This window comes from Hyla sarda, chromosome 2, assembly GCF_029499605.1.
Source record: "Hyla sarda isolate aHylSar1 chromosome 2, aHylSar1.hap1, whole genome shotgun sequence".
Lineage (NCBI taxonomy): Eukaryota > Metazoa > Chordata > Amphibia > Anura > Hylidae > Hyla > Hyla sarda.
In genome coordinates, this window is record NC_079190.1 from 74,157,058 (window position 1) to 74,184,603 (window position 27,546).

General features: G+C 43.9%; 1 protein-coding gene across 3 annotated transcripts in view; it reads right to left on the reverse strand.

The window, feature by feature from the left end:
* Positions 1-27,546, reverse strand: part of LOC130358612 (S-formylglutathione hydrolase) — a 140,295-nt gene that overhangs the window by 1,763 nt on the left and 110,986 nt on the right. The window contains exons 1-8 of one of the 3 annotated variants that reach the window (XM_056562096.1): positions 21,894-22,111; positions 15,747-15,802; positions 15,557-15,627; positions 7,949-8,037; positions 5,925-6,023; positions 4,152-4,276; positions 1,497-1,616; positions 285-383 (exon numbers count right to left, since the gene is read on the reverse strand). In XM_056562096.1, the coding sequence (XP_056418071.1) occupies positions 285-383; positions 1,497-1,616; positions 4,152-4,276; positions 5,925-6,023; positions 7,949-8,037; positions 15,557-15,624 (600 nt within the window). In that variant the 5' untranslated portion in view covers positions 15,625-15,627; positions 15,747-15,802; positions 21,894-22,111. Of the gene's footprint in view, positions 1-284; positions 384-1,496; positions 1,617-4,151; positions 4,277-5,924; positions 6,024-7,948; positions 8,038-15,556; positions 15,628-15,746; positions 15,803-21,893; positions 22,112-22,199; positions 22,261-27,546 lie in introns of those variants that run through there. The other 2 variants (XM_056562094.1, XM_056562092.1) reach the window with 2 other exon arrangements.

The following is a 27,546-nucleotide window of genomic DNA, read 5'->3' on the forward strand; positions in this document are numbered from 1 at the left end:
ACACCAAAAATGTTGCCGCAAGATCTGTTTTTTTTTGCGCAAATATAAGCCATCTTGGACTTAACGTAGCAAGATGCTCTAAATCATCAATTCTATCTTCCAAAGACTGGATTTAGGAGATTACTATATTTACCCCCAATTTATGAAGCTCATTGCGCTTGATTGATAAATTTTGCGCTTCTGCTCATAATTTAGAATTCGGGAAAAGGGGTAAACTGCTTCTACCCTACACAAATAATGATACATGTCCCCCACTGTACCCACATAATCATAAACCTACTTACCTCCCATTTACTCTTGTCTGATCCCAAATATCCGTTGAATGCTTTCTGACCCCAGGGACATTGAACGGGATTACAAATAGGTGCAAATGCTGAAACACTCTGAAATGACAGAAAACATACATCAAGATATGTCACTATTATTTTTTTTGTTGTTTGCAGGAGGATTATATCAGTGAGAAAGTCTGCAGTCAGACACACAGTGATCTCTGCTGCCACCTCTGTCCATGTAAGGAACTGTCCAGAGCAGGAGCGGTTTGCTCCTTAAAGGGGTTATCCAGGAAAAAATTTTTTTTTAATATATATATATATATATATATATATATATATATATATATATATATATATATATATATATATATATCTCAACTGGCTCCAGAAAGTTAAACAGATTTGTAAATTACTTCTATAAAAAAAAATCTGAATCCTTTCAGTACATACGAGCTGCTGAAGTTGAGTTGTTCTTTTCTGTCTAAGTTCTCTCTGATGACACGCGTCTCGGGAACTGTCCAGAGGAGAAGCAAATTCCCAAAGCAAACCTATTCTGCTCTGTGCAGTTCCTGAGACAAGCAGAGATGTCAGCAGAGAGCACTGTTTCCAGACAGATAAGAACAACTCAACTTCAGCAGCTGATAATTCTTGGAAGGATTAAGATTTTTTTTAATAAAAGTAATTTACAAATCTGTTTAAACTTTCTGGAGCCAGTTGATCTATTTAAAAAAAAAAAAAAAAGTTTTTCATGGAATACCCCTTTAATAACACTGCTCTGGGCAGTTCATGACACAGACAAAAGGTGGCAGCAGAAAGCGCGGTGACATTACTTTCTCCAGAGCATACAGGGGCTGATTAGTCAATGACTTCTGTTTAAGTATTCCATTACTTATCTGTATAACTTTCTGTCACCAGTTAATTTGAAAACCTTTTTTTCCCCCCAGAGTACCCCTTTAAGCTGATATCTGCCATAATGAGTCCAGGAAATATAGCAATTTGAAAAGAATGTGGTTGAAAACACCTGAAAAATTAAGCATGGAAGGACATCTGACCCATTAATATGTAATGTAAGTTTTGTAGTTTCCATCCTGCAGCAGTGCCCGATGGGCATGATACTACTGTATGTAGTGACTGGTGACCCCTGGCATTAAATGCTTTATTACTATAATAGACCACACTCTACTTCTGCACATACATTAATCGTGGTCTTCCTTCAAACATTACCTTATACTTTCCGGGATTCTTAAGTGCACAAATTAAAGCACCATGTCCACCCATAGAATGTCCAAATATAGAAATTTTGTCTGGATCGGTTGGGAAATTTCCATTTATGAGTTGAGGTAGCTGAAAAACAAGAGAAATAAAACCTTTTTTTCACTTTAAAACCAAATTATTTAATAGCTTTTCATGAACCTACTATTAGAGCTGTTGTTTCTCTGTTAGTTATACTGTATTTCCAAGCGATCCCAACACGAGAGGCATAAATGATGAGGGGTACTCCCGTGGAAAACTTTTTTTTTTTTAAATCAACTGGTGTCAGAAAGTTAAAACAGATTTGTAAATTACTTCTATTAAAAAATCTTAATCCTTCCAGTACTTATTAGCTGCTGAATACTACAGCAAAAATGGTTTTCTTTTTGGAACACAGAGCTCTCTGCTGACATCATGACCACAGTGCTCTCTTCTGACATCTCTGTCCATTTCAAGAACTGTCCAGAGTAGGAGAAAATTCCCATAGCAAACATATGCTGCTCTGGACAGTTCCTAAAATGGGCAAAGAGCTCTGTGTTCCAAAAAGAAAATAATTTCCTTTGTAGTATTCAGCAGCTAATAAGTACTGGAAGGATTAAGATTTTTTAATAGAAGTAATTTACAAATCTGTTTAAACTTTCTGACAAAAAAATAAAATAAAAAGTTTTCACGGGAGTACCCCTTTAAAGGTGTACTCCACTGCCCCATCGTTTGGAACCTTTTGTTCTAAACGCAGGGTGCGGGCTTCGGGGTTGTAACATCATGACCATTCCCCTCCTGAAGTCACGCCCCTTCATTGAAAGTCTATGGGAGGGGGCGTGGCGGATGCCATGCCCCCTTCCATAGACTTGCATTGAGGGGGTGTGGTGTGACGTCACGGCCCCTGCAAAATGTTCCGAACACTGGGGCAGTGGAATACCCCTTTAAGCCCTATAAGGACATAGGAAGACATCCCCTGCTTGGGATTCCATCTAAAAACCAGGATAGAGAACTGGTCACTAGTGTTCTAGCAGATGAGCTATCCTTGTATTATATGGATAGCCATTCCACAACATCACTGCCCAGCTAGCCACAGCCTCCCTCAGTAGACTCAGCATTTTGTGCCAGAAGGACCCATTCGAATTCGCTGCAGTTCAAGGTTAGGGTCACACGTAACATATAGGCTGCTTATTTGATGTATGTATATTTGATGCATGCGTATTTCTGTGTTAGTAATAATAAGAATAATAACTAATACTAAAATACGCAGCGTATATGCTACGTGTGACCCTACCCTAAAGGGACTGTGGACAAAAGAGCCTACCCTTTTTAAGAGGCAGTCCAAAGGAAATGTATTTAGAATTGTTTCTACAGAATACTGCGTGTAAGAAGATTATATAGGTTTTTCAAGTTTACTGTATAGTTAAAGGGGTTATCCAGGAAAAAAACCTATATATATATATATATATATATATATATATATATATATATATATATATGCTCCAGTTAAACAGATTTGTAGATTACTTTTATTAAAAAATCTTAATCCTTTCAGTACTTAGGAGCTACTAAAGTTGAGTTGTTCCCTTCTGTCTAAGTGCTCTCTTATGACACCTATCTCAGGAACGGCCCAGTTTAGAAGCAAATCCCCTATAGCAAACCTCTTCTTCTCTGTACAGTTCCAGAGACAAGCAGAGATGTCAGCAGAGAGCACTGTTGCCAGACAGAAAAGAACAACTCAACTTCAGCAGCTGATAATTATTGGAAGGAATAAGATTTTTTAATAGAAGTCATTTACAAATCTGTTTAACTTTCTGGAGCCAGTTGATTATATATATATATATATATATATATATATAAATAAATAAATAAATAAAAAGTTTTTTCCTGGAATACCCCTTTAACCTAACAATATACTGGATATGGTTTTCAGCTGGAAACTGTTTTTTTTTCTTCTTCATTCACATTATTGCAGAACTGTACTCTCAAACAGTAAAAGTGTTAGTTTCATAAAAAAAATATATACTTTTGGCATGTCATTTAGACATGTCAAAAGTTTTGATCAGTCATGGTCTCAGTGCAGAGATCCCACTGATCTGTAGATATAGCTAGTGAAAACATGCGTCAGAACGCTTTACTCCCCAGCATGGCACTCAATCCATTTAATTGCAGGAGACAGGCTGCACAGATTTACAATGAAGCCAGATTCTTGCAAAATGATGGATCAAACGCCAAAACGGGGAGTGAAGTGCGCTGCCCCATGCTTTACCCGCCAATATCTAGAGATCACGGGGGATCGTGTGACATGTCAAGTGTTTTTTTTTATTTTTTTATTACAACCATTCCCTTACAAAAACTTCTGCCAAGTTAACTGATATTACGCATTATACTGCAATGGCCCATGGCACCATTGTAGATTCTCTATGATGCATTCTGTAAGATGGTGTGATTATACAGGTGTTGGCACCTCTGAATACATCCATGATATTAAATAGTGACATTCTGTACTTTTTGCAGGTCCTGGTCTGGCAAACGCCAAATAACTGGTTCAGACAGAGTACACAACTATTCTACATGTAAAAAGCATCACAGTGTTATTTAAACCATCTCCATGTACATCCCAATCCGGCAAAAAGGCATTCGGGTTACCTCCTCCACGATGTAGGAGTACATTCTGTAGTTAGTTTTCCAGGGATCTTCAGTGGCATTGACATAAAATCCAGCTCCAGTGCCAAAGTCCCAGTTCTCCTCTTCCCCATCAATATTGCAGCCACCTAACATAAGGAAGAAAAAAAAAACAACAACGTATACCAGTTCTGTTGATAGAGATTACATGCATAAAATAGAGTGTGGGGCATTATTAGGGTCCATACAAAATTTCTGAGCAGAATTCAGTTTTGAAATTCCGGTGCAGCAGAGTCATATTGCTCTCAATGGGATTCCAGTGCACACTACTGAAATTTCAGCAGCAAAGCTTTCCGTCACTGAAATATAGGGATCGACCGATATCGATTTTTTAGGGCCGATACCGATAATCTGTCACCTTTCAGGCAGATAGCCGATAACTTATACTGATATTCCGGTATAAGTTATCGGCTATTTCAACCCCCCCCCGGCGGGGCAGAAGCCGTTGCAGATCAATGATTTAAAGCGGGCGCTTTAAATCAATGAACTGCAGTGGCTTTTGCGGTGCCAGAGACCACCGCCGCCCGCTTCTCTCCCCCTCCCTGTCCTGGGGTCCTGAGTCTAACCACCACAGTTGCCCCATCGCCGCCCCCCCCCCCATCCTCTGCCCACATACCGCCGCCCCCCCCCATCCTCTGCCCACATACCGCCGCTCCCCCCCCCCCATCCTCTGCCCACATACTGCCGCCGTCCCATCACCTCCCCCCATCCCCGGTGTTATAATTACCTGTTTCCGGGGGTCCGCAATCCTTCTGACTCCGTCGGCGTCCTGCGCTGTCACTGTGCGCACTAACGGTGACATCGCGTTGGGGACGTCAACAGCGCAGGAGCCAGAAGGATTGCGAACCCCGGGAACAGGTAATTATAACACCGGGGATGGGGGGAGGAGATGGGGCGGAGGAGGTATGTGGGCAGAGAATGGGGGTGAGGCGATGGGGCGGTGGCGGTATGTGGGCAGAGGATGGGGGGGGAGGCGATGGGGCAGTGGCGGCGACGGTCGTCTCTGGCCAGGGGGTGGGGCGGGGCATTATCGGCAAGGTAATTGCCGATACAGATAATGTCCAAAATCGTGATTATCGACCGATAATATCGGCCAAACCGATAGTCGGTCGATCCCTACTGAAATACATCCGTCGAAAGAGGAAGGCTCATTCCAGACCATGATTGTGGTGTGGACGGAAAACCTATCCACACCTGACAGAGGTAAAAAGAGTGTAATGATTGTCTCCGTTCAGGTAGGATGATATGATGAAATGTATCCTGTAGTGCATCCATTTTAGGCCTACCTCAGAGGTATACGTCAGAGAGCTTCCCAATGTATATTTCCCCCACACATTGAAAAATGCAAAATTACAGAATATTCATTGTATATTAATTGTAGGTCATGCAGAATTTTATCAGATCTGAACTATAATTGTTTCACTTAATGAAGTTATTGTGACTGTTCATTCATAAAACCTTTTTTTTTTTTATTTGCTGATTCTGCAGTAGTCTGTGTGATATTTGCCACAATGTTATATTTCATTTTCCTCATGGTTATTCCGCTGGTAATAGTAATAATATTTACATAGCACCAACAAATTACGCAGTCATTTACCACAGCCCACTTTTAATAGCAATTACTAAATCGAATTATAAATCACATCATAGAGAAGCATAAACAACGTGATCAAGTTAATGATCAAACTTTCATCAAATGCTCATAGGTGTCAAATAAACTTTGCAAATAACACTCACGAGGACTGGTGTCGGGGGCCACTACAATGATCCCAAGCTCAGAAGCAGCCTGGTGATAGGCCGCCTTGGTGATAAAATTCTGCTCTGTGCATGTCAGCCCTGTAAAAATAAAAATATATCCATTAAGATGCTTCACAGAGACAGTCATATACAGTAGTTAAAGATTCATCAACTATTAATCTGAACAGGAATCCAGCTTTAGTTAATATATAACAAAGTCACTCACATAAACAACCAAATAAACATCTCAAGGTAAACTTATACAGCCTGAAAAGCAGATTTACTAGATCACAAGTTAAAGTAACTCTTCATATAAAATGAAAAAAATTATGGGATTTGCCTTTAAAAATAACCTAAATTAAATCAATTAAAAATTTAAGCTAAAGGCAATTTGAAAGTATATGTGTCACTATGATACAGTGGGGCAAAAAAGTATTTAGTCAGCCACCAATTGTGCAAGTTCTCCCACTTAAAAAGATGAGAGAGGCCTGTAATTTTCATCATAGGTATACCTCAACTATGAGAGACATAATGAGGAAAAAAAATCCATGTGTGGTTTTTAAAGAATTTATTTGCAAATTATGGTGGAAAATAAGTATTTGGTAACCTACAAACAAGCAAGATTTCTGACTCACAGACCTGTAACTTGAATTGAAGATGAAACATGGCTGGGTCTTTCAGCATGACAATGATCCCAAACACACTGCCCGGGCAATGAAGTGGCTTTGTAAGAAGTGTTTCAAGGTCCTGGAGTGGCTTAGCCAGTCTCCAGATCTCAACTCCATAGAAACCCTTTGGAGGGAGTTGAAAGTCCATGTTGCCCAGCAACAGCCCAAAACATCACTGCTCTAGAGGAGATCTGCATGGAGGAATGGGCCAAAATATCAGCAACAGTGTGTGAAAACCTTGTGAAGACTTACAGAAAACGTTTGACCTCTGTCATTGCCAACAAAGGGTATATAACAAAGTATTCAGATAAACTTTTGTTATTGACCAAATACTTATTTTCCACCATAATTTGCAAATACATTCTTTAAAAATCACACAATGTGATTTTATGGATTTTTTTTCCTCTCATAGTTGAGGTATACCTGATGATGAAAATTACAGGCCTCATCTTTTTAAGTAAGAGAAATTGCACAAATGGTGACTGACTAAATACTTTTTTGCCCCACTGTATGATGTGAGGGCATCATAGTGTGGGGATAGACCAGCTCTCCTATAAACCAATCCAGCACACAAATATTGTGCTGGATGTGGCTAATAGGAGTGATAAGAAAATACACTACAAAACATAAGCTATGAGTCCAGTGTATTCATGCACTCCTCTCGTCCCTTGGCAGCTTACAGATGGCAGCATAATCTCCCGGCAGATCCACTTTAAAGCTTGGCAGAACCGAGATACTCCAGGAAAAACTGATAGACTGTATCCGGTAGGAAATGAGTTTGGCAGCACTCAAAACAAGCTTTAAGTATCAACTATTTCTAACGCTCTATGTCTAGATAGGTCATCCGACTCATCTAGTCATTACCGACTTAAAGGGGTACTCCACTGCTCAATGTTTGGAATGTCATGAGGGGGCGGGGCTATGATGTCACAAGCTCCCAGTGCTGGCGCCAGCGTTCGGAAAAGTTTATTCCAAACGCTGAGCAGCAGAGTACCCCTTTAACATCATTGAAGGGGTATTCAGGGCAAAAACATCTCATCCCCTATACAAAGGATAGGGGATAACATGTCTGATCGTGGGGGGCCCACTGCTGGGACCCCCACGATCTCCCTGTAGCACCCGCATTCTATGCGGGGCAGCGTCTCCGGTTTCGTAAAACCTCCGGGTTTCCAGGACTGGAGACGTGACATAATGCCACACCAACTTGTGACGACAGGCCATGTCTAAGGGAGGGGGCGTGACGGCCCCCCGCAATCAGACATCTTATCCCCTATCCTTTGGATGTTTTTGCCCGGAATACTACTTTAAATAGTCAGCAGCATAATAAAAGCAAGATCATTGTATAAACCTACGCACCTGATAGCCAGTACAGCACTGGACACTTGCCACTTTCAGCTTTAGGTGGCAGATAGATTCCAAATTTCATTTTGCACTTTAGTTCCGTACTGTAAAAATGTAATAAAACAGTCATTCAAAAGTGAGAAACAAAATATAATATAAACACATTGTAAAATATACCCAGGCCTTTATCACTGAGATTGCATGTGCATTAGAAAAACATCTTCCAAGAGTGAATTTTGACCCTGATGGAAAAAGGATATGCAAAGTGTCTCTCTCTGGTGTCATCTATTGAAGGTAGCATCCATGCATGTCAATGTTTTGACTCGTTTAAGAGCCTTAGAACATGACTGGAGATTTAAATAGCTAAGGCTGAATCTCACCCAGAAGGTAATGTTACCCATCTGTAGACTGTGGCCCCTTGTCAATACAGAAGCTGGTAGAGAAGCCTTTCTCATGAGAACGAAAGGGTAATAGGTGGCGCTAGAGAGCACTTTTCTACTAGGAAAATGCTACTTTCCCCCCAAAATATGCAGTGGAGAACAAAGGGCTCACATCTTCACCTACCTTTTGGCACTCTCCTTAAAAAGGAAACTAGCCTAACTCCGAGCAGTCTACACCCAGGTTTGGGTTGGTAGTCAATTCTTGTTCATTATCCAGTGTTAAGGCTACTGCCCCACACCATATCAGCATTCATCAATAAACTTTCTGTAAACCATGAAGTGAGCAGGCAGGTTAACACTACAAGTTCTAAACTGAAATGCTCTACAATACCCTTCTGTTTACTGGAGGGCTCTCTTGTTGTGCACACCCCAATTCAATGCTCCATGCCCAGGTTGTGCTATCAGCACTCCAATCATCCAGATATCAGGCTTTTTTGGCAGCTCACTCCATTCTACATAAGGTTATATGTGGCTCAGATGTGGCCCACTCCATATAACTTACAATTTACCAACATCTTCCAGTTGCTGGTACTCAACAGGAATAAACAGTGAAACCGATCCAAAAGACCACCTTTTTGAGAACACCATCCCCTAACCCAGACCAGATTTTCCGTTCCTCATTTATTATGCATACCGCCAAGAGGTTTCACTGTATGCTCTTCCCTGGCTTCCTCAATCCCCAGTCTAAAGGGACTCTGCCCTGTACCAATTAATGGCAGTCACCCCACCCATGTGCCAATGCAGGGCCTGGCATTAAACCCCAGTAACACGTGGCTACTCCTCTTGACCTCTTAGCAACCTAGCAATGAGGGAAGTCTGCTACAAAGCTTAATGCACAGCACAATAAAAGAGCACAGCTCCATCTCTAGCAGGATCTGGTGGACCACAAACCTACCAGACAAGGGGAGCCCCCTGGAGACAAGAGGGGGAAACACAAAACAGACAAAAAAAAGAGGACACACAAGGAAGAAGGGGATACAAATCCAGCAGGCCCCAGAAGGACATACCCCCTTCACTAACCCATCATAGAAACATAGAATGTGTCGGCAGATAAGAACCATTTGGCCCATCTAGTCTGCTCAATAATCTGAATACTATGAATAGTCCCGGGCCCTATCTTATATGAAGGATAGCCTTATGCTTATCCCATGCATGTTTAAACTCTTTCACTGTATTTGCAGCGACCACTTCTGCAGGAAGGCTATTCCATGCATCCACTACCCTCTCAGTAAAGTAATACTTCCTGATATTACTTTTAAACCTTTGCACCTCTAATTTAAAACTATGTCCTCATGTGGTAGTTTTTCTTCTTTTAAATCTCCTCTTCTCCTTTACCGTGTTGATTCCCTTTATGTATTTAAAAGTCTCTATCATATCCCCTCGGTCTCTTCTTTCTTCCAAGCTATACATGTTAAGGTCCTTTAACCTTTCCCGGTAAGTTTTATCCTGCAATCCATGTACTACTTTAGTAGCTCTTCTTTGAACTCTCTCTAGAGAATTTATATCCTTCTGGAGATACGGCCTCCAGTACTGCGCACAACACTCCAATTGAGGTCTCACCAGTGTTCTGTACAGCGGCATGAGCACTTCTCTCTTTCTACTGCTTATACCTCTCCCTATACATCCAAGCATTCTGCTAGCATTTCCTGCTGCTCTATTACATTGTCTTCCTACCTTTAAGTCTTCTGAAATAATTACTCCTAAATCCCTTTCCTCAGATACTGAGGTCAGGGCTGTGTCAAATAATTTATATTCTGCCTGAGGGTTTTTACGCCCCAGGTGCATTATCTTGCACTTATCCACATAAAATTTCAGTTGCCAGAGTTCTGACCATTCTTCTAGTTTGCCTAAATCCTTTTCCATTTGGCGTATTCCTCCAGGAACATCAACCCTGTTACATATCTTTGTGTCATCAGCAAAAAGACACACCTTTCCATCGAGACCTTCTGTAATATCACTAATGAAGATATTAAACAATATTGGTCCCAGTACAGATCCCTGAGGTACCCCACTGGTGACAAGACCTTGCTCTGAATATTCTCCATTGACTACAACCCTCTGTTGTCTGTTACACAGCCACTGCCTAATCCACTCAACAATATTGGAGTCCAAGCTCAATGACTGTAGTTTATTGAGTAGTTATAAGTCTTCTATGTGGGACAGTGTCAAAAGCCTTACTAAAATCTAGATATGCGATGTCTACTGCCCCTCTGCCATCTATTATTTTAGTCACCCAGTCAAAAAAAAAATCAATAAGATTTGTTTGACATGATCTCCCTGAAGTAATGTTTTTCATCTTGCAATCCATGGGATTTTAGATGTTCCACAATCCTATCCTTTAGTAGGGTTTCCATTAATTTCCCCACTATTGATGTCAGACTTACTGGCCTATAGTTGCTTGATTCCTCCCTACTACCTTTCTTGTGAATGGGCACAACATTTGCTAATTTCCAATCTTCCGGGACGGCTCCTGTTACCATTGATTGGTTAAATAAATCTGTTAACGGTTTTGCTAGCTCACCACTAAACTCTTAATAATTTTGGGTGTATCCCATGGCCCCTGTGATTTATTTGTCTTCACTTTAGAAAGCAAACGTAGAACCTCTTCCTCTGTAAAGACACATGCATCAAATGATTCCTTAGTTTTCCTCTCTAATGGAGGTCCTTTTCCTTCTTTTTCTTCTGTAAAAACTGAACAGAAGTATTCATTAAGGCAGTCGGCTAGCCCCTTATTCTCTTCTACATACCTTCCTTCGTTTTTAATTTAGTTATTCCTTGTTTTAATTTCCTTTTTTCACTTATATATCTGAAGAATGTCTTATCCCCTTTTTTCACAGACTGAGCTAGTTTTTCTTCTGCCTGTGATTTAGAAGTTCTTATATCTTGCTTGGCCTCTTTCTGCCTAGTCTTGTAGATTTCCCTATATTCATTGCTCTGGGTTGTTTTATAATTACTAAATGCTAGTTTTTATTTTTTTTTATGATTTTGGCCACTTCTGCTGAGTACCACAGTGGTCTCTTCCTTTTTCTGCTTTTACTGACAAGTCTAATGCAATTTTCTGTTGCCTTCAATAAAGCATCTTTTAAGTAGTCCCATTTCTCCTGAACTCCATGTAATTTGTTCCAGTCTGATAGGGACTCATTTATGACTAATCTCATTTTGGAAAAGTCTGTTTTGTTTTTGTGTGGTGTGACTCCTTCACTGTTCTCATTAAACCACACTGATTGGTGATCACTAGATCCCAAGCTTTCGCCAACAATAACATCATATACCAAATCCCCATTTGTGAACACCAAATCCAAAATGGCCTCCTTCCGCGTTGGCATCTCATGATCTTGTGGATAGGGATTAACTTCTAATGGTGGGACAATACCTTTAATAGGTAATTATTTTTTGGGAAATTGTTCTTTATTTATAACAGGAGTGGAGAACCTTCTTGTGCCAAGGGTCATTTGGAGATTTATAAAATTATTTAAGGGCGAAACCATGCCCACATGTGATGTGCAATAGGTTTCCGCTGCACATGATGATCAGGACAAGCACCTGCCAAGGTGGAGTGCCGGAGAGCACAAGAGGTAGGACCTTTTCTGCTCCCCTGACAACCCCTTTACTTAACTCACCTAATGTGATGGCTAAATCTGCTTCTTTTTGGTGAGGTGTGGGAGATATATGTGAGTAGTGCAACAGGTGCAGTGGTGCTGGAGAGACTGGACAGATGTACCGGCTCCAGAGGAGTAGGTGAGGAGGTGGGGCCAAAGCTTCTGTCTTTTGGCACCACTACCACTGCCGGCTGCAGCCAAGGCAGTGAGGTGCGGAAGGCTGTGATCTCCACATGTCCCAACCGTGGTTGTAGCCTGTAGTCTTAATGGTTACCAGGGGCTGTGACATGCAGAAGGATTTCGCGGGCTGCAAATATTAATTCAACGGCCAGTGCCACAAGAAATCATATGGCCCACAGGCCAGAAGTTCCCCACCTCTGATTTAGAAGTAAACAATAGCACATAAATGGATAGCTTCTGTATTCCTTTATAAAATACGGGCATCTGTTATTGTTCTGTAAGGAAATATGGCATCTGTAAGGATAGGGGATAAGATGTTAGATCACTGGGGGTCCCGCCGCTGAGGATCCCTGCAATCTCTGGGCCAGCAGCAGTGGCGTCCAGAACATGGAAGCTTGCAGCTTCCACGTTCGTGATGTCACGCCACTCCCCCTCCATTCATGTCTATGGGAGGGAGCTTGACGGCTAAAACACAGCCGTCACGACTCCTCCCATAGAAGTGAATGGAGGGGGTGTGGCAGCTTGCATCACCAGTCATCGGGCACGGTGCAGAGTTCACTTTGGACAGGGGATAAGATGTGCTCACTCCTGTCCTCTCTATCAGACTTCTGTCTAAAAAAAAAAAGGGAGGAGCGGTTACAGAGCAGCCTACAATGATTGGATGAAGAGACCCAGCACAGCAGACTCAGGGAGCAAGTGAATGCATGGCGAGTGAGGGCAGGCTCAGTGCTTTCCTTAGACACACCCCTTCCTGAGCAGAGGATGACAGAATGAAAAAGCAGCAGAACGAAGGGATTTGTGAGCCAAATATAGAAGCTAAACACGTAAAAAGACATAAAAAGGCATCTGCATGATCTAGTGAGTAAAATATATAAGAGTTAGTTTTTACTTTAATATGATAGATACACTTTAAAACAAACCACATACATTTTAACAGGGACCTAGCCTTAGTATGCCACTTTATTAATTGGGCAGTGGCTTGTTCGCTATCTCCTATTACATTTGCCACAATTCCCCCCATCACTTCTTGCACTGCCGACACTTTCAATTCTACTGTGATAACGGAACTATTTTTTTAAATTGTTAAGTTCCCTCTATAGACACATTGTAATTCCCTATTTGAGTATTAAATTCAAGTACATTTCTCTATATCTCGCCCAGCAGGAAGGAAGTGAAAGACTGCAGTATAAACATTAGAAATCAATGTAGTATGCACAACAGGCTGCCCATGAACTGAGCAGGGTTGGCTGGTCGGACACCATGGAGTGTACACAGCTTGGTGGCCTTTACATGACAAAGCTGCTGGGACTTGCTGTACTTGTGACTGATGACACCATAGAGAAAAAACTACTGCAGACATGTACAAGATATATGCCCTTGAGAAGGGGGAATATTAAACAAATACATGGTTTACATTTTCCACAGCATTTTGAATGTGTTGCAGATTTCTGGATCAAGAATTTCAAGGTAACCTGTCATCATTTTCATGCTCCATGGGCCGGTGGAGAAGGGAGAAGCCCCTGGGGACCACCCTGATGACTCAAGGTTCCCTTTCATCATAGATCTTAATGCTATATAAAGTTATGCAATCAAAATCACTGTTGCAGAATTTGTGATGTATTCTATGCCACATGTGAGTTCAATCTTATGGTCAAAACTTGTGAAAAGGTGAAGTCTAGGGCCGGCAGTTAAAAACAAAAAGACTTTATTTAAATTATTAAAAGGGGTACTCCACTGCCCCGTTCGGAACTTTTTGTTCCGAACGCTGGGTGCGGGAGTCATGATGTCACGTCACGCCCCCTCAATGCAAGTCAATGGGAGGGGGTGTGGCAGCAGCCACGCCCCCTCCCATGGACTTGCATGGAGGGGGCGTGACGTGACATCATGACTCCCGCACCCAGCGTTCAGAACAAAATGTTCCGAACGCTGGGGCAGTGGAGTACCCCTTTAAAAAAAGAAGATCTGGCATGTCCTCGGTCAGATGCGTTTTGAGCGGTAAGCTTTTTGTTAATGCTGCCACTAAGAGCTTACCGCGTGAAATGTGTTAGACTGTCAGACAGTTAATGCATTATATAGGCTTTTGTTTTTAAATACTGGCCCTGGACCGTTTCATAAGTTAGGGTTCATTCACACTTTGGTCTGTGAATCTGACAGAGAATTTCAAAACCCACCTGCTGCAGTATCTGCGCCTTACCACAATGATTTCAATGAGCCTTCAATGAGTGTCTTAAAGGAAACCAATCATCAGATTGTACCCTATATAACGCTTGGCATTATATATGGTAAAATATTTATCCCCACCATCCCCAGGGGATGCTCCTGCTCCAGGGATGGTGAAGAAATGAAGTTGTAAACTAGTCACCGCCGCTGCCATAAGTAGTCCCCTGGGCGGGGAGCTCCTGTCACCTACTCCCGGACTTCGGCCGGCAGTTACGCCCCCTCAGCTTGATTGATGGGCCGCGTCATTGCTCTGCTCCATCTGTTCAGTGAGCAGAGCGATGACGCGGCCCATCAATCAAGCTGAGTGGGCATTGCTGCGGGCCGAACAACGGGACTAGGTAAGAGGAGCTCCCCGCCCCAGGGGACTAATTACAGCCGTGGTGGTGACTAGTTTATAACTTCATATCTTCACCATCCCTGGGGGCAGGAGCTTCCCCCGGGGGTGGGGAGGGTAAAGATTTTACCCTATATAACACTTTGCCAAGCATTATATAGGGTAAGATCTGATGATTGGTTTCCTTTAAGTCAGCTAATTTTTCGATTGCACCTTTTTTTGAACTGGAATACAAATTGCAGCAGACCACAGTTTTCAGTCCTGTTCAAAAACCAGATACGTTCGGAAAATTAGCCGACCAGAGATTAACCCCAGTCGGCTCAATCAAAAATCAACAGGGTGCAGCATGGATCTGGAAGGGGTACAGCACTAGGCAGTTTGAAATTTTCTTGCCATATCCGGTGGAAGGATTTACAAGCAGATATTCGAATGCACCCTTAAGTTATGTTCACAAGTCTGGAATCTCTGTGCAAAATTATGCATTTAAATTCCGGAGATTCTGAAGCATGTGCACATGTGCTGGATTTCTACGCTAGATGTTTCTGGCATGGAAATTCAGTTTTCCGTGTCCGCAGAAAGAATAAATGTGGTTCATTTTTTCTATGGACACTTCACGGAATGCATAATCGTCAATAAGATGGCGCATTCCGTGTGGCCCACACAGAGATTTTCCAATGCGGACATTCCAGACATGTAAACATGGCCACTTATGCTGTCAGGTCCACACAGCCTCCATGCATGGACTCCGACCACAGGTAAGCTGAGCAATAGTTTTCTTTATCCTAAGTTTTTTTTTTATTTATTATTAAATAAGATACTCCTGTAATGGTTGCAACCCTTACTCACTAACCTGTCATGCTCAAACACCTTCTGGAACCCTTCAAAGCACTTGTTGCTGGAAAGCTGTTTTAATGCCATATCCTGATGAACAAAAAAAAAAAAAATAAATAAATAAAAAAAAAAGTACACAATAACTTGGGGAAATCAATTATTTCAGAAAGCCAAGAAAATTCTACATTTATTAAAAAGAAACATCTTACCTGAGATCTTGAATGAAACGTCCTGTGATCTGATGTGACGACGAATGTATGAAAGGCTACAAAACAGATACACAGTCAATGCAGATCTGAGACAATATCCTTGGGTTAGATTTATTTTTTCCTATTCGATACATTTCAGGTGCAGAGACACATCGAAAGTTTTTAATCGGTCAGGGTCCGAGTGTTCAGAACCCGACTGATCTCCTGACTGAGAATGAGTCAAGATAGGAGCGTGCTTTATGCGTTCTCCCTTGGCTCTGTGTCACATGACCAGGATGGACTCATAATGTAAATCTATAGGGCTGTCCTGGTTTCATAGACACAGAGCAAGGTGAGATCGCGCCGTGGTGGCCCAGTACAGAAGTGAAATAATAATAATATGTTGGAGCTCAAAAGTCCATAACTATTGGGATAATAATTTATTTAACATGTATAAAATACCATGCATAAATAGGTGGTTCACAGGGCCCTTCTGAAACCACCCCTTAAAAGAGCCACAAATAAAATCTCATGAATATTGCACTGTGTAGATATTACATATAGCCAACACGTAGAATACCACCAATTATAGTCACTAGTTAGTGGAATTAGATACAATAGTCTATGATAGCTGAGCTGGTCTTATACCGAATGACCGGAGTAACTTATGATTCCACAATAAAATGCATAACTCCAGAGAATTGTATTATATCCAAGTAAATGTCTGTAACAGTTCCAGACTTGGAAATAAGGTGCAATGAGTGTCTATATATGTCTTATCCTTATATCGTACACTCCGGCACAGATAAATATCCAAACAGACAATTGTCCTGATTTACTAATGTCAACCAGACTCTTTTTCTCGGGTTGTGCGACCAAATTTGTGTCACATAGCCCATGTGACACAATTTCCTGACACAAAGTACCATCACTCAGAGTGTTTTTTTTTTTAAACCTGTCAAAATGGCGTGGTTAGCCAAAAAAGGGGCATGTTCCTACAAAAAAAGAGAAAAAAAACTCAGCCGAGAGCGCTGAATGGCCGGTACTGAAGAGCCATTCAGGGCTCCCGGCGGGGTTTTCAAATAGAAGCACTGTGGTGGGGAAAGATAAATAGAATCGCTGGGGGGGGGGGGGGTTGGCGGTGTAATATTTCTGGCCCCCTGCCGTCAGGCCGTCCGGCTTCCCGGCAAGATGCGCTGTTGTACTTTTCATACATAGCACTGCAGAGGCATATGATTATAGAAGCTCTGTGGGGGCCAGACATATAGCGTTATCTGGCCCCCACAGTGCTTCTATGTACATATGCTGCCGCAGAGCTATGAAAGACAAGTATTCTTTCAGCAGTGCATCGTGCTGGCCGAGAAGATGCGCTGCTAATAGAATGATGATAGCGCTGCGGGGGGGGAAATATACATACACATGCACTGCAGGGGACAATAACTATATAAATGTGCTGCGGGGGCAAGATATATAGATGCACTGCGGGGGCCAGACATATACCCCCCTCCCTCAGCGATTCTATATATCCTTCCCCACCGCAGCTCTTCTATATTTGAAAACATCACCAGGAGCCCTGAATGGCTCCTCAGTACCAACCATTCAAGGCTCCTGGTGGGGAATTTAGCAATGAAAATAAAAGTAGACTGTACATCGCTGAGGAGGAACATGCCGCCCGCTCCCCTGCTTAATAACTTCTGATTGGATCGGGTCTCAGAAGCGAGACCCGATGTGGTCAATCCCTCAGCCCCTGAAATACAACCCCCAACATGGAACAGACCCTGTTCCATGATGGGGGTTGTAGTACAAGCACTAATGTAGTCTGAATTTACAGAGACAGACGGCTGTGTGAATGAAGCCTTTCAACATGTTACATTGTACAACTTTTTAAAATTCTTTTTGACCCATATATCTTGATCTGTTCTGAAATCATCTTGGCAATACTGCCTGTCAGGGCAGAATAAATTCCGTAAGACAGATTTAAACCAGAGACAGGCAACAGCTTAGTAAATCAAAGGAAAAAAATAAAAATAAATAAAGAGTAAGAAGAAAAACACTCCACATACACTCCAATACTAGGGTTTTAGTAAATCAGGGCCATTGTGTCGTACAGGGCGATATCTGCCCGATATCTCTTCGTGATAATATTGTCCGACACAGCAATAAGTAGATTGTATTCAACGCACCCTCCGGAGGATCAATAGATCTGGTGCTGCGCTCCTCTCACCTCGAGGGGGCTCCGGGTGTCTAAGAGTTGATAACTGCGCTGTGTATCTGTAGATGTTGGCGGTGCAGCCAGCTGGATTAGCGATCCCCGTATGCTTGCGCTTTCACTGGGCTAGCGTTCTCGTGGATGCCGAGTGTGCGCTCCGATCACTCTGATCACAGAGGATGATGCTCAATGATGCACATGGATCATTCTGATGACAGAGGATGGTTCCAGGTGATTGACAACCGCTCAGTAGAAGTGGATATTCGTGGTAGCGAGAAAATATCAAGCTGTAGGTGGTATTGCTAGGCTTAGTTTTCAGTGCTAGAAACTGGACGCGTTTCAGAACCAGTCATAGGTTCCTTCTTCAGCAGTAGTTATACAGTGGGGGTATTAGCCCTGGCTATATATATATATATATATATATATATATATATATATATATCCGGTTTCGGCATATAGAGGTACACCGAAATGGAAATTTCAGAACCGAAACGAAACCGAAATGAAAAAAAAAAAAATGTCCGGCCGAAACCGATACCGAAACCGAAAATGACTTCTCCCCGTCTTCTGGTAAAATGCAGCGCTCCGCTCATTATATTAGATTCCCCCACATTATATTGCCAGCTCCCCCACATTAGGTCAGGAGTTCCCCCACATTAATAGGCAGCTGCCCCACAATAGTAGGCAGCTCCCCCACAATAGTAGGCAGCTCCCCCACATTAGGTCAGCATTTCCCCCACAATAGTAGGCAGCTCCCCCCCACAATAGTAGGCAGCTCCCCCCCCACAATAGTAGGCAGCTCCCCCCAACAATATTAGGCAGCTCCCCCCACATTTGTAGGCAGCTCTCCCCCACATTAGGTCAGCAGTTCCCCCACAATAGTAGGCAGCTCCCCCCAACAATATTCGGCAGCTCCCCCCCATATTTGTAGGCCGCTCCCCCCCCACATTAGTAGGCAGCTCCCCACAACAATATTAGGCAGCTCCCCCCCACATTAGGTCAGCAGTTCCCCCACAATAGTAGGCAGCTTCCCCCCACCCCACAGACATACAGCTTCCAGCCATATACAGTGTATGGCTGGAGGCTGTATGTCTGTACTGCTGCCCCCACAGTGATCCGGTCACCGCTCCTCCGGCCCGGGGTCACATCTACTGCTATGGCCTATGGACCATAGCAGTAGGTGCCGGGACCGGAGGAGCGGTGACCGGAACACTGAAGAAGATGACGCGCCGCCGGTCACTTACCAGGCCCCGGCCAGCGCGCGTTCTCCTGCGACGATCCTGCGGTCCTCCTGCATCTCTATGGTTGTACGCATGGTCAGTGACGTCCCGTGCGTATGACCATAGAGGCGGATGAAGCGAGGGACCGAAGGAGGATCGCAGGAGGACGCCGGGGAATGGTGAGTGACCGGTGGACATCCTTATGTCCCGAAAAGATTTTTCGGGACACAGGGATGTCCGGGATAGGAATACTTCTTTTTATGTGCCCGGGCCGGCTCCCGTGTGTGGCTGCAGGCGGGGGCCGAACATAAAAAGAAGTATTCCTATCCCGGAGAGCGCGCCCCCCCCAGATGTTGCGCCCGGCCCCCCCTGCACCCCCCACACTACGCCTCTGGCAGTGTCTGTAACTTGTGCTGTGGGCGGGCAGGGGAGGTGGGTCATTATCGGCACATTCTTTGTTGTTTCGGCATTTCCCCGAAATAGCTATTTTCGGCCGCCGATATATCGGTGCATTTATATATATATATATATATATATATATATATATATATATATATATATATATATAGATAGATATAGAGATATATATATATATATAAATATTTTATTACTTATGCTAATAGTGGCAGAAGTAAAACATGGGATGGATCGAAATGTTACACAACACAATTAAACAGAGTAAATGTTTATCAACAATGTGTGATCTTTACAATTGTACTATATGAATGTAAAACCAATATTATAAACAGAGATGCAAATACAGATGAAAAAAAAGTTTATATATATATATATAAATAAACAATGGGATAAACAATGGGATAATGCCAATAACTTCTATCAGAGCGATGTGCATGACAAAAGTAATTGCAGGGATATATTGTATGGGTTGTGTGGTGTCTCCTGACATATATAGACGCTCATTGCACCTTATTTCCAACCCTGGAACTGTTACAGACATTTACTTGGATATAATACAATTATCTGGAGTTATGCATTTTATTGTGGAATCATAAGTTACTCCGGTCATTCTGTATAAGACCAGCTCAGCTATCATAGACTATTGTATCTAATTCCACTAACTAGTGACTATAATTGGTGGTATTCTACGTGTTGGCTATATGTAATATCTACACAGTGCAATATTCATGTGATTTTATTTGTGGCTATTTTAAGGGGTGGTTTCAGAAGGGCCCTGTGAACCACCTATTTATGCATGGTATTTTATACATGTTAAATTATCCCAATAGTTATGGACTTTTGAGCTCCAACATAATATTTTACTTTGCTTGCATTTTTACACTGTGGGTATAGGTGTTGGGTTGTTCAGTCTAGCCCAGTAATTTCCCTCCCTGGCGTGGAAGTTTGTGTGCCCTGTGTGTGCGTGTGTGTGTCCCCCCTGCCCAGCGAGTGCTCTGGCAGAAAGGGGAAGTATGCGGAAGCTGCACCAGGCCGGTGTAGTGACCTATGCCCCAGCATCCGCCTCCCACCTGCGGTGCAGTGAATGAGTTCCCTGCCGGAGAGGGGAAGAAAAATGACTTGCTTAAGGTACTGTACCATATCCATCCCCACATGTCCATCCCCCCCCCCATATCTCACCCATGTCCATCCCCCCCCATATCCATCCCCCCCCCATATCTCACCCATGCCCATCCCCCCCCCCATATCTCACCCATGTCCATCCCCCCCCTATATCTCACCCATGTCCATCCCCCTCCCCATATCTCACCCATGTCCATCCCCCCCCCATATCTCACCCATGTCCATCCCCCCCCCCCCATGTCCATCCCCCCCATATCTCACCCATGTCCACCCCCCCCCCCCCATATCTCACCCATGTCCATCCCCCCCCCCCCCAACTCACCCATGTCCATCCCCCTCTCACCCATGTCCTTCCCCCCCTTTCCACCAACCAAGTGCCCCACAGATGAAAGTCATAACCTGGTAAGCTACACAAGGGGTGAAGTCTAGTCAGTCCTAGTCAAGTCTGCTAAATTCAAGCGTGGGTCTGCCTAATTCAGTCCAAGTACACTACAAGTCCCAGCAAGCAATCAAGACTCCAAAGTCACTGGTCATCTCCATGGGCCTAACTGAGCTGTAAAGACTATTCCACCTGCCTTCCTCAGTAAAGCTGCCGTTGCTCCATAATTTGGCATCGGAGTCATTATTTACCCCGCACCTAGCCCAGGAACCAGTGGTCATAGTTTGGGTAGTGCAGAGGTTAACCACGCCCTGGCGTCACGAATAGAAGGGGTTATTGCCATCTGCCCCATGGGTGATAACATCTGCCCTTCATCACACCCCATACCACAGCACCACATACCACCCCATACCACAGAACACTCAGACCCCAACCGAAATTTGTTTTGACAAGTCAAAAGTTTTTTTTTTTTTTGTTTAAATCAACCGATACGTTTAAAGAATGTTCTACAGTGGAGTACCCCTTTAAACATTATCCCTAAGCTACCGTTATATAAAACAAAAATTTAGACCTACCTGTTGAAGCTCTCCCTATATGGCAGTGTTTCCCAACCAAGGCAACTCCAGCTGTTGCAAAACTACTGAAGGCACCCTGAAGGCAGCTGAAGGCACCCTGGTTGGGAAACACTGCCATATGACAGCTGTATGGCTTACACCATGTAGTGCTATAGCTGCAGCAAAGTTACAACTCCCATTATACCCAGAAAGGCATGACAGGAGTTGTAGTTCTACAACAGTTTATATGTATAGTATCACAGAGACCTTCAGCTAATAGGTAGAAGTTCAGCGGGTGACTCCTGTAAGGGATAGCGCGGGCACAGATACTTCTGGAGACAATTCACACCACACAGGTCACCTGCCGCACCGCAGCCTATGAATAGTGTGCGGCACTCCCCGCCCCCTCCAAGCGCACACATGGCGGGATACACATTAAGGACTAATACACACTAGTGCATGGCAGCCGCCACCAGTTGGCTATTCTAGGACATGTAGTGGCGCTACCGCAGCGTCTTATCTGAATACAGAATCACATGACAAGCTGCTGTGCTCCCGGCTGCACCTACCCACCTGCAGAATACAACTTCTCACTGTACACCCGAATCAGCGACAGGACCTTTGATGATGTCATGACCATGTGACCAGTCACGTGAGTGGGAGGCACTTGGCTGTCACTATAAAACTAATATACATGTGCAGTGCTCTGCAGCAGAGCTGTGTCTGTAATATACATGTGCAGTGCTCTGCAGCAGAGCTGTGTCTGTCTTATACATGTGCAGTGTTATGCAGCAGAGCGGTGTCTGTAATATACATGTGCAGGGCTATGCAGCAGAGCGGTGTCTGTAATATACATGTGCAGTGCTATGCAGCAGAGCGGTGTCTGTACTATACATGTGCAGTGCTATGCAGCAGAGCGGTGTCTGTAATATACATGTGCAGTGCTATGCAGCAGAGTGGTGTCTGTACTATACATGTGCAGTGCTATGCAGCAGAGCTGTGTCTGTCTTATACATGTGCAGTGCTCTGCAGCAGAGCTGTGTCTGTAATATACATGTGCAGTGCTATGCAGCAGAGCGGTGTCTGTCTTATACATGTGCAGTGTTATGCAGCAGAGCTGTGTCTGTAATATACATGTGCAGTGCTATGCAGCAGAGCTGTGTCTGTCTTATACATGTGCAGTGTTATGCAGCAGAGCTGTGTCTGTACTATACATGTGCAGTGCTATGCAGCAGAGCGGTGTCTGTACTATACATGTGCAGTGCTCTGCAGCAGAGCGGTGTCTGTACTATACATGTGCAGTGCTATGCAGCAGAGCTGTGTCTGTCTTATACATGTGCAGTGCTCTGCAGCAGAGATGTGTCTGTAATATACATGTGCAGTGCTATGCAGCAGAGCGGTGTCTGTCTTATACATGTGCAGTGTTATGCAGCAGAGCGGTGTCTGTACTATACATGTGCAGTGCTCTGCAGCAGAGCTGTGTCTGTAATATACATGTGCAGTGCTATGCAGCAGAGCGGTGTCTGTAATATACATGTGCAGGGCTATGCAGCAGAGCGGTGTCTGTACTATACATGTGCAGTGCTCTGCAGCAGAGCTGTGTCTGTAATATACATGTGCAGTGCTCTGCAGCAGAGCTGTGTCTGTAATATACATGTGCAGTGCTATGCAGCAGAGCGGTGTCTGTAATATACATGTGCAGTGCTATGCAGCAGAGCGGTGTCTGTAATATACATGTGCAGTGCTATGCAGCAGAGCTGTGTCTGTACTATACATGTGCAGTGCTATGCAGCAGAGCTGTGTCTGTAATATACATGTGCAGTGCTCTGCAGCAGAGCGCTGTCTGTAATATACATGTGCAGGGCTATGCAGCAGAGCTGTGTCTGTAATATACATGTGCAGTGCTATGCAGCAGAGCTGTGTCTGTAATATACATGTGCAGTGCTATGCAGCAGAGTGGTGTCTGTAATATACATGTGCAGTGCTCTGCAGCAGAGCTGTGTCTGTAATATACATGTGCAGTGCTATGCAGCAGAGCGGTGTCTATAATATACATGTGCAGTGTTATGCAGCAGAGCGGTGTCTGTAATATACATGTGCAGTGCTATGCAGCAGAGCGGTGTCTGTAATATACATGTGCAGTGCTATGCAGCAGAGCTGTGTCTGTCCCATACATGTGCAGTGCTATGCAGCAGAGCGGTGTCTGTAATATACATGTGCAGTGCTATGCAGCAGAGCTGTGTCTGTCCTATACATGTGCAGTGCTATGCAGCAGAGCGGTGTCTGTAATATACATGTGCAGTGCTATGCAGCAGAGCTGTGTCTATAATATACATGTGCAGTGCTATGCAGCAGAGCGGTGTCTGTAATATACATGTGCAGTGCTATGCAGCAGAGCGGTGTCTATAATATACATGTGCAGTGTTATGCAGCAGAGCGGTGTCTGTAATATACGTGTGCAGAGCTGTGTCTGTAATATACATGTGCAGTGTTATGCAGCAGAGCTGTGTCTGTAATATACATGTGCAGTGTTATGCAGCAGAGCTGTGTCTGTAATATACATGTGCAGTGCTATGCAGCAGAGCTGTGTCTGTAACATACATGTGCAGGGCTACGCAGCAGAGCTGTGTCAGTAACATAAATGTGCAGTGCTATGCAGCAGAGCTGTGTCAGTAACATAAATGTGCAGTGCTATGCAGCAGAGTTGTGTCTGTAATATACATGTGCAGTGCTATGCAGCAGAGCGGTGTCTGTAATATACATGTGCAGGGCTATGCAGCAGAGCGGTGTCTGTAATATACATGTGCAGTGCTATTCAGCAGAACTGTGTCTGTCCTATACATGTGCAGTGCTATGCAGCAGAGCGGTGTCTGTAATATACATGTGCAGTGCTATGCAGCAGAGCTGTGTCTGTCCTATACATGTGCAGTGCTGTGCAGCAGAGCGGTGTCTGTAATATACATGTGCAGTGCTATGCAGCAGAGCTGTGTCTATAATATACATGTGCAGTGCTATTCAGCAGAGCGGTGTCTGTAATATACATGTGCAGTGTTATGCAGCAGAGCTGTGTCTGTAATATACATGTGCAGTGCTATGCAGCAGAGCTGTGTCTGTAATATACATGTGCAGTGTTATGCAGCAGAGCTGTGTCTGTAATATACATGTGCAGTGCTATGCAGCAGAGCTGTGTCTGTAATATACATGTGCAGGGCTATGCAGCAGAGCGGTGTCTGTAATATACATGTGCAGTGCTCTGCAGCAGAGCTGTGTCTGTAATATACATGTGCAGTGCTATGCAGCAGAGCGGTGTCTGTAATATACATGTGCAGGGCTATGCAGCAGAGCTGTGTCAGTAACATAAATGTGCAGTGCTATGCAGCAGAGCTGTGTCAGTAACATAAATGTGCAGTGCTATGCAGCAGAGCGGTGTCTGTAATATACATGTGCAGGGCTACGCAGCAGAGCTGTGTCAGTAACATAAATGTGCAGTGCTATGCAGCAGAGCTGTGTCAGTAACATAAATGTGCAGTGCTATGCAGCAGAGCTGTGTCTGTAATATACATGTGCAGTGCTATGCAGTAGAGCGGTGTCTGTAATATACATGTGCAGGGCTATGCAGCAGAGCGGTGTCTGTAATATACATGTGCAGTGCTATGCAGCAGAGCGGTGTCTGTAATATACATGTGCAGGGCTATGCAGCGGAGCTGTGTCTGTAATATACATGTGCAGTGTTATGCAGCAGAGCTGTGTCTGTAATATACATGTGCAGTGCTATGCAGCAGAGCGGTTTCTGTAATATACATGTGCAGTGCTATGCAGCAGAGCTGTGTCTGTCCTATACATGTGCAGTGCTCTGCAGCAGAGCTGTGTCTGTGATATACATGTGCAGTGCTATGCAGCAGAGCGGTGTCTGTAATATACATGTGCAGGGCTATGCAGCAGAGCTGTGTCTGTAATATACATGTGAAGTGCTATGCAGCAGAGCTGTGTCTATAATATACATGTGCAGTGCTATGCAGCAGAGCTGTGTCTGTAACATAAATGTGCAGAGCTATGCAGCAGAGCTGTGTCTGTCCTATACATGTGCAGTGCTATGCAGCAGAGCTGTGTCTGTAATATACATGTGCAGTGCTATGCAGCAGAGCGGTGTCTGTAATATACATGTGCAGTGCTATGCAGCAGAGCTGTGTCAGTAACATAAATGTGCATTGCTATGCAGCAGAGCTGTGTCTGTCCTATACATGTGCAGTGCTATGCAGCAGAGCTGTGTCTGTAATATACATGTGCAGTGCTATGCAGCAGAGCTGTGTCTGTAATATACATGTGCAGTGCTATGCAGCAGAGCTGTGTCTGTAATATACATGTGCAGTGCTATGCAGCAGAGCTGTGTCTATAATATACATGTGCAGTGCTATGCAGCAGAGCTGTGTCTGTAACATAAATGTGCAGAGCTATGCAGCAGAGCTGTGTCTGTCCTATACATGTGCAGTGCTATGCAGCAGAGCTGTGTCTGTAATATACATGTGCAGGGCTATGCAGCAGAGCGGTGTCAGTAACATAAATGTGCAGTGCTATGCAGCAGAGCTGTGTCTGTCCTATACATGTGCAGTGCTCTGCAGCAGAGCTGTGTCTGTAATATACATGTGCAGTGCTATGCAGCAGAGCGGTGTCTGTAATATATGTGTGCAGTGCTATGCAGCAGAGCTGTGTCAGTAACATAAATGTGCAGTGCTATGCAGCAGAGCTGTGTCTGTCCTATACATGTGCAGTGCTCTGCAGCAGAGCTGTGTCTGTAATATACATGTGCAGTGCTATGCAGCAGAGCTGTGTCTGTAATATACATGTGCAGGGATATGCAGCAGAGCTGTGTCAGTAACATAAATGTGCAGTGCTATGCAGCAGAGCTGTTTCTGTAATATACATGTGCAGTGCTATGCAGCAGAGCTGTGTCTGTAATATACATGTGCAGTGTTATGCAGCAGAGCTGTGTCTGTAATATACCTGTGCAGTGCTATGCAGCAGAGCGGTTTCTGTAATATTCATGTGCAGTGCTATGCAGCAGAGCTGTGTCTGTCCTATACATGTGCAGTGCTCTGCAGCAGAGCTGTGTCTGTGATATACATGTGCAGTGCTATGCAGCAGAGCGGTGTCTGTAATATACATGTGCAGTGCTATGCAGCAGAGCTGTGTCTGTAATATACATGTGCAGTGCTATGCAGCAGAGATGTGTCTGTAACATAAATGTGCAGAGCTATGCAGCAGAGCTGTGTCTGTCCTATACATGTGCAGTGCTATGCAGCAGAGCTGTGTCTGTAATATACATGTGCAGGGCTATGCAGCAGAGCGGTGTCTGTAATATACGTTTGCAGTGCTATGCAGCAGAGCTGTGTCAGTAACATAAATGTGCAGTGCTATGCAGCAGAGCTGTGTCTGTCCTATACATGTGCAGTGCTCTGCAGCAGAGCTGTGTCTGTAATATACATGTGCAGTGCTATGCAGCAGAGCTGTGTCTGTAATATACATGTGCAGTGCTATGCAGCAGAGTGGTGTCTGTAATATACATGTGCAGTGCTATGCAGCAGAGCGGTTTCTGTAATATACATGTGCAGTGCTATGCAGCAGAGTGGTGTCTGTACTATACATGTGCAGTGCTATGCAGCAGAGCTGTGTCTGTAATATACATTTGCAGTGCTATGCAGCAGAGCTGTGTCTGTAATATACATGTGCAGTGCTATGCAGCAGAGCTGTGTCTGTAATATACATGTGCAGTGCTATGCAGCAGAGCTGTGTCTGTACTATACATGTGCAGTGCTATGCAGCAGAGCTGTGTCTGTAATATACATGTGCAGGGCTATGCAGCAGAGCTGTGTCTGCAATATACATGTGCAGTGTTATGCAGCAGAGCTGTGTCTGTAATATA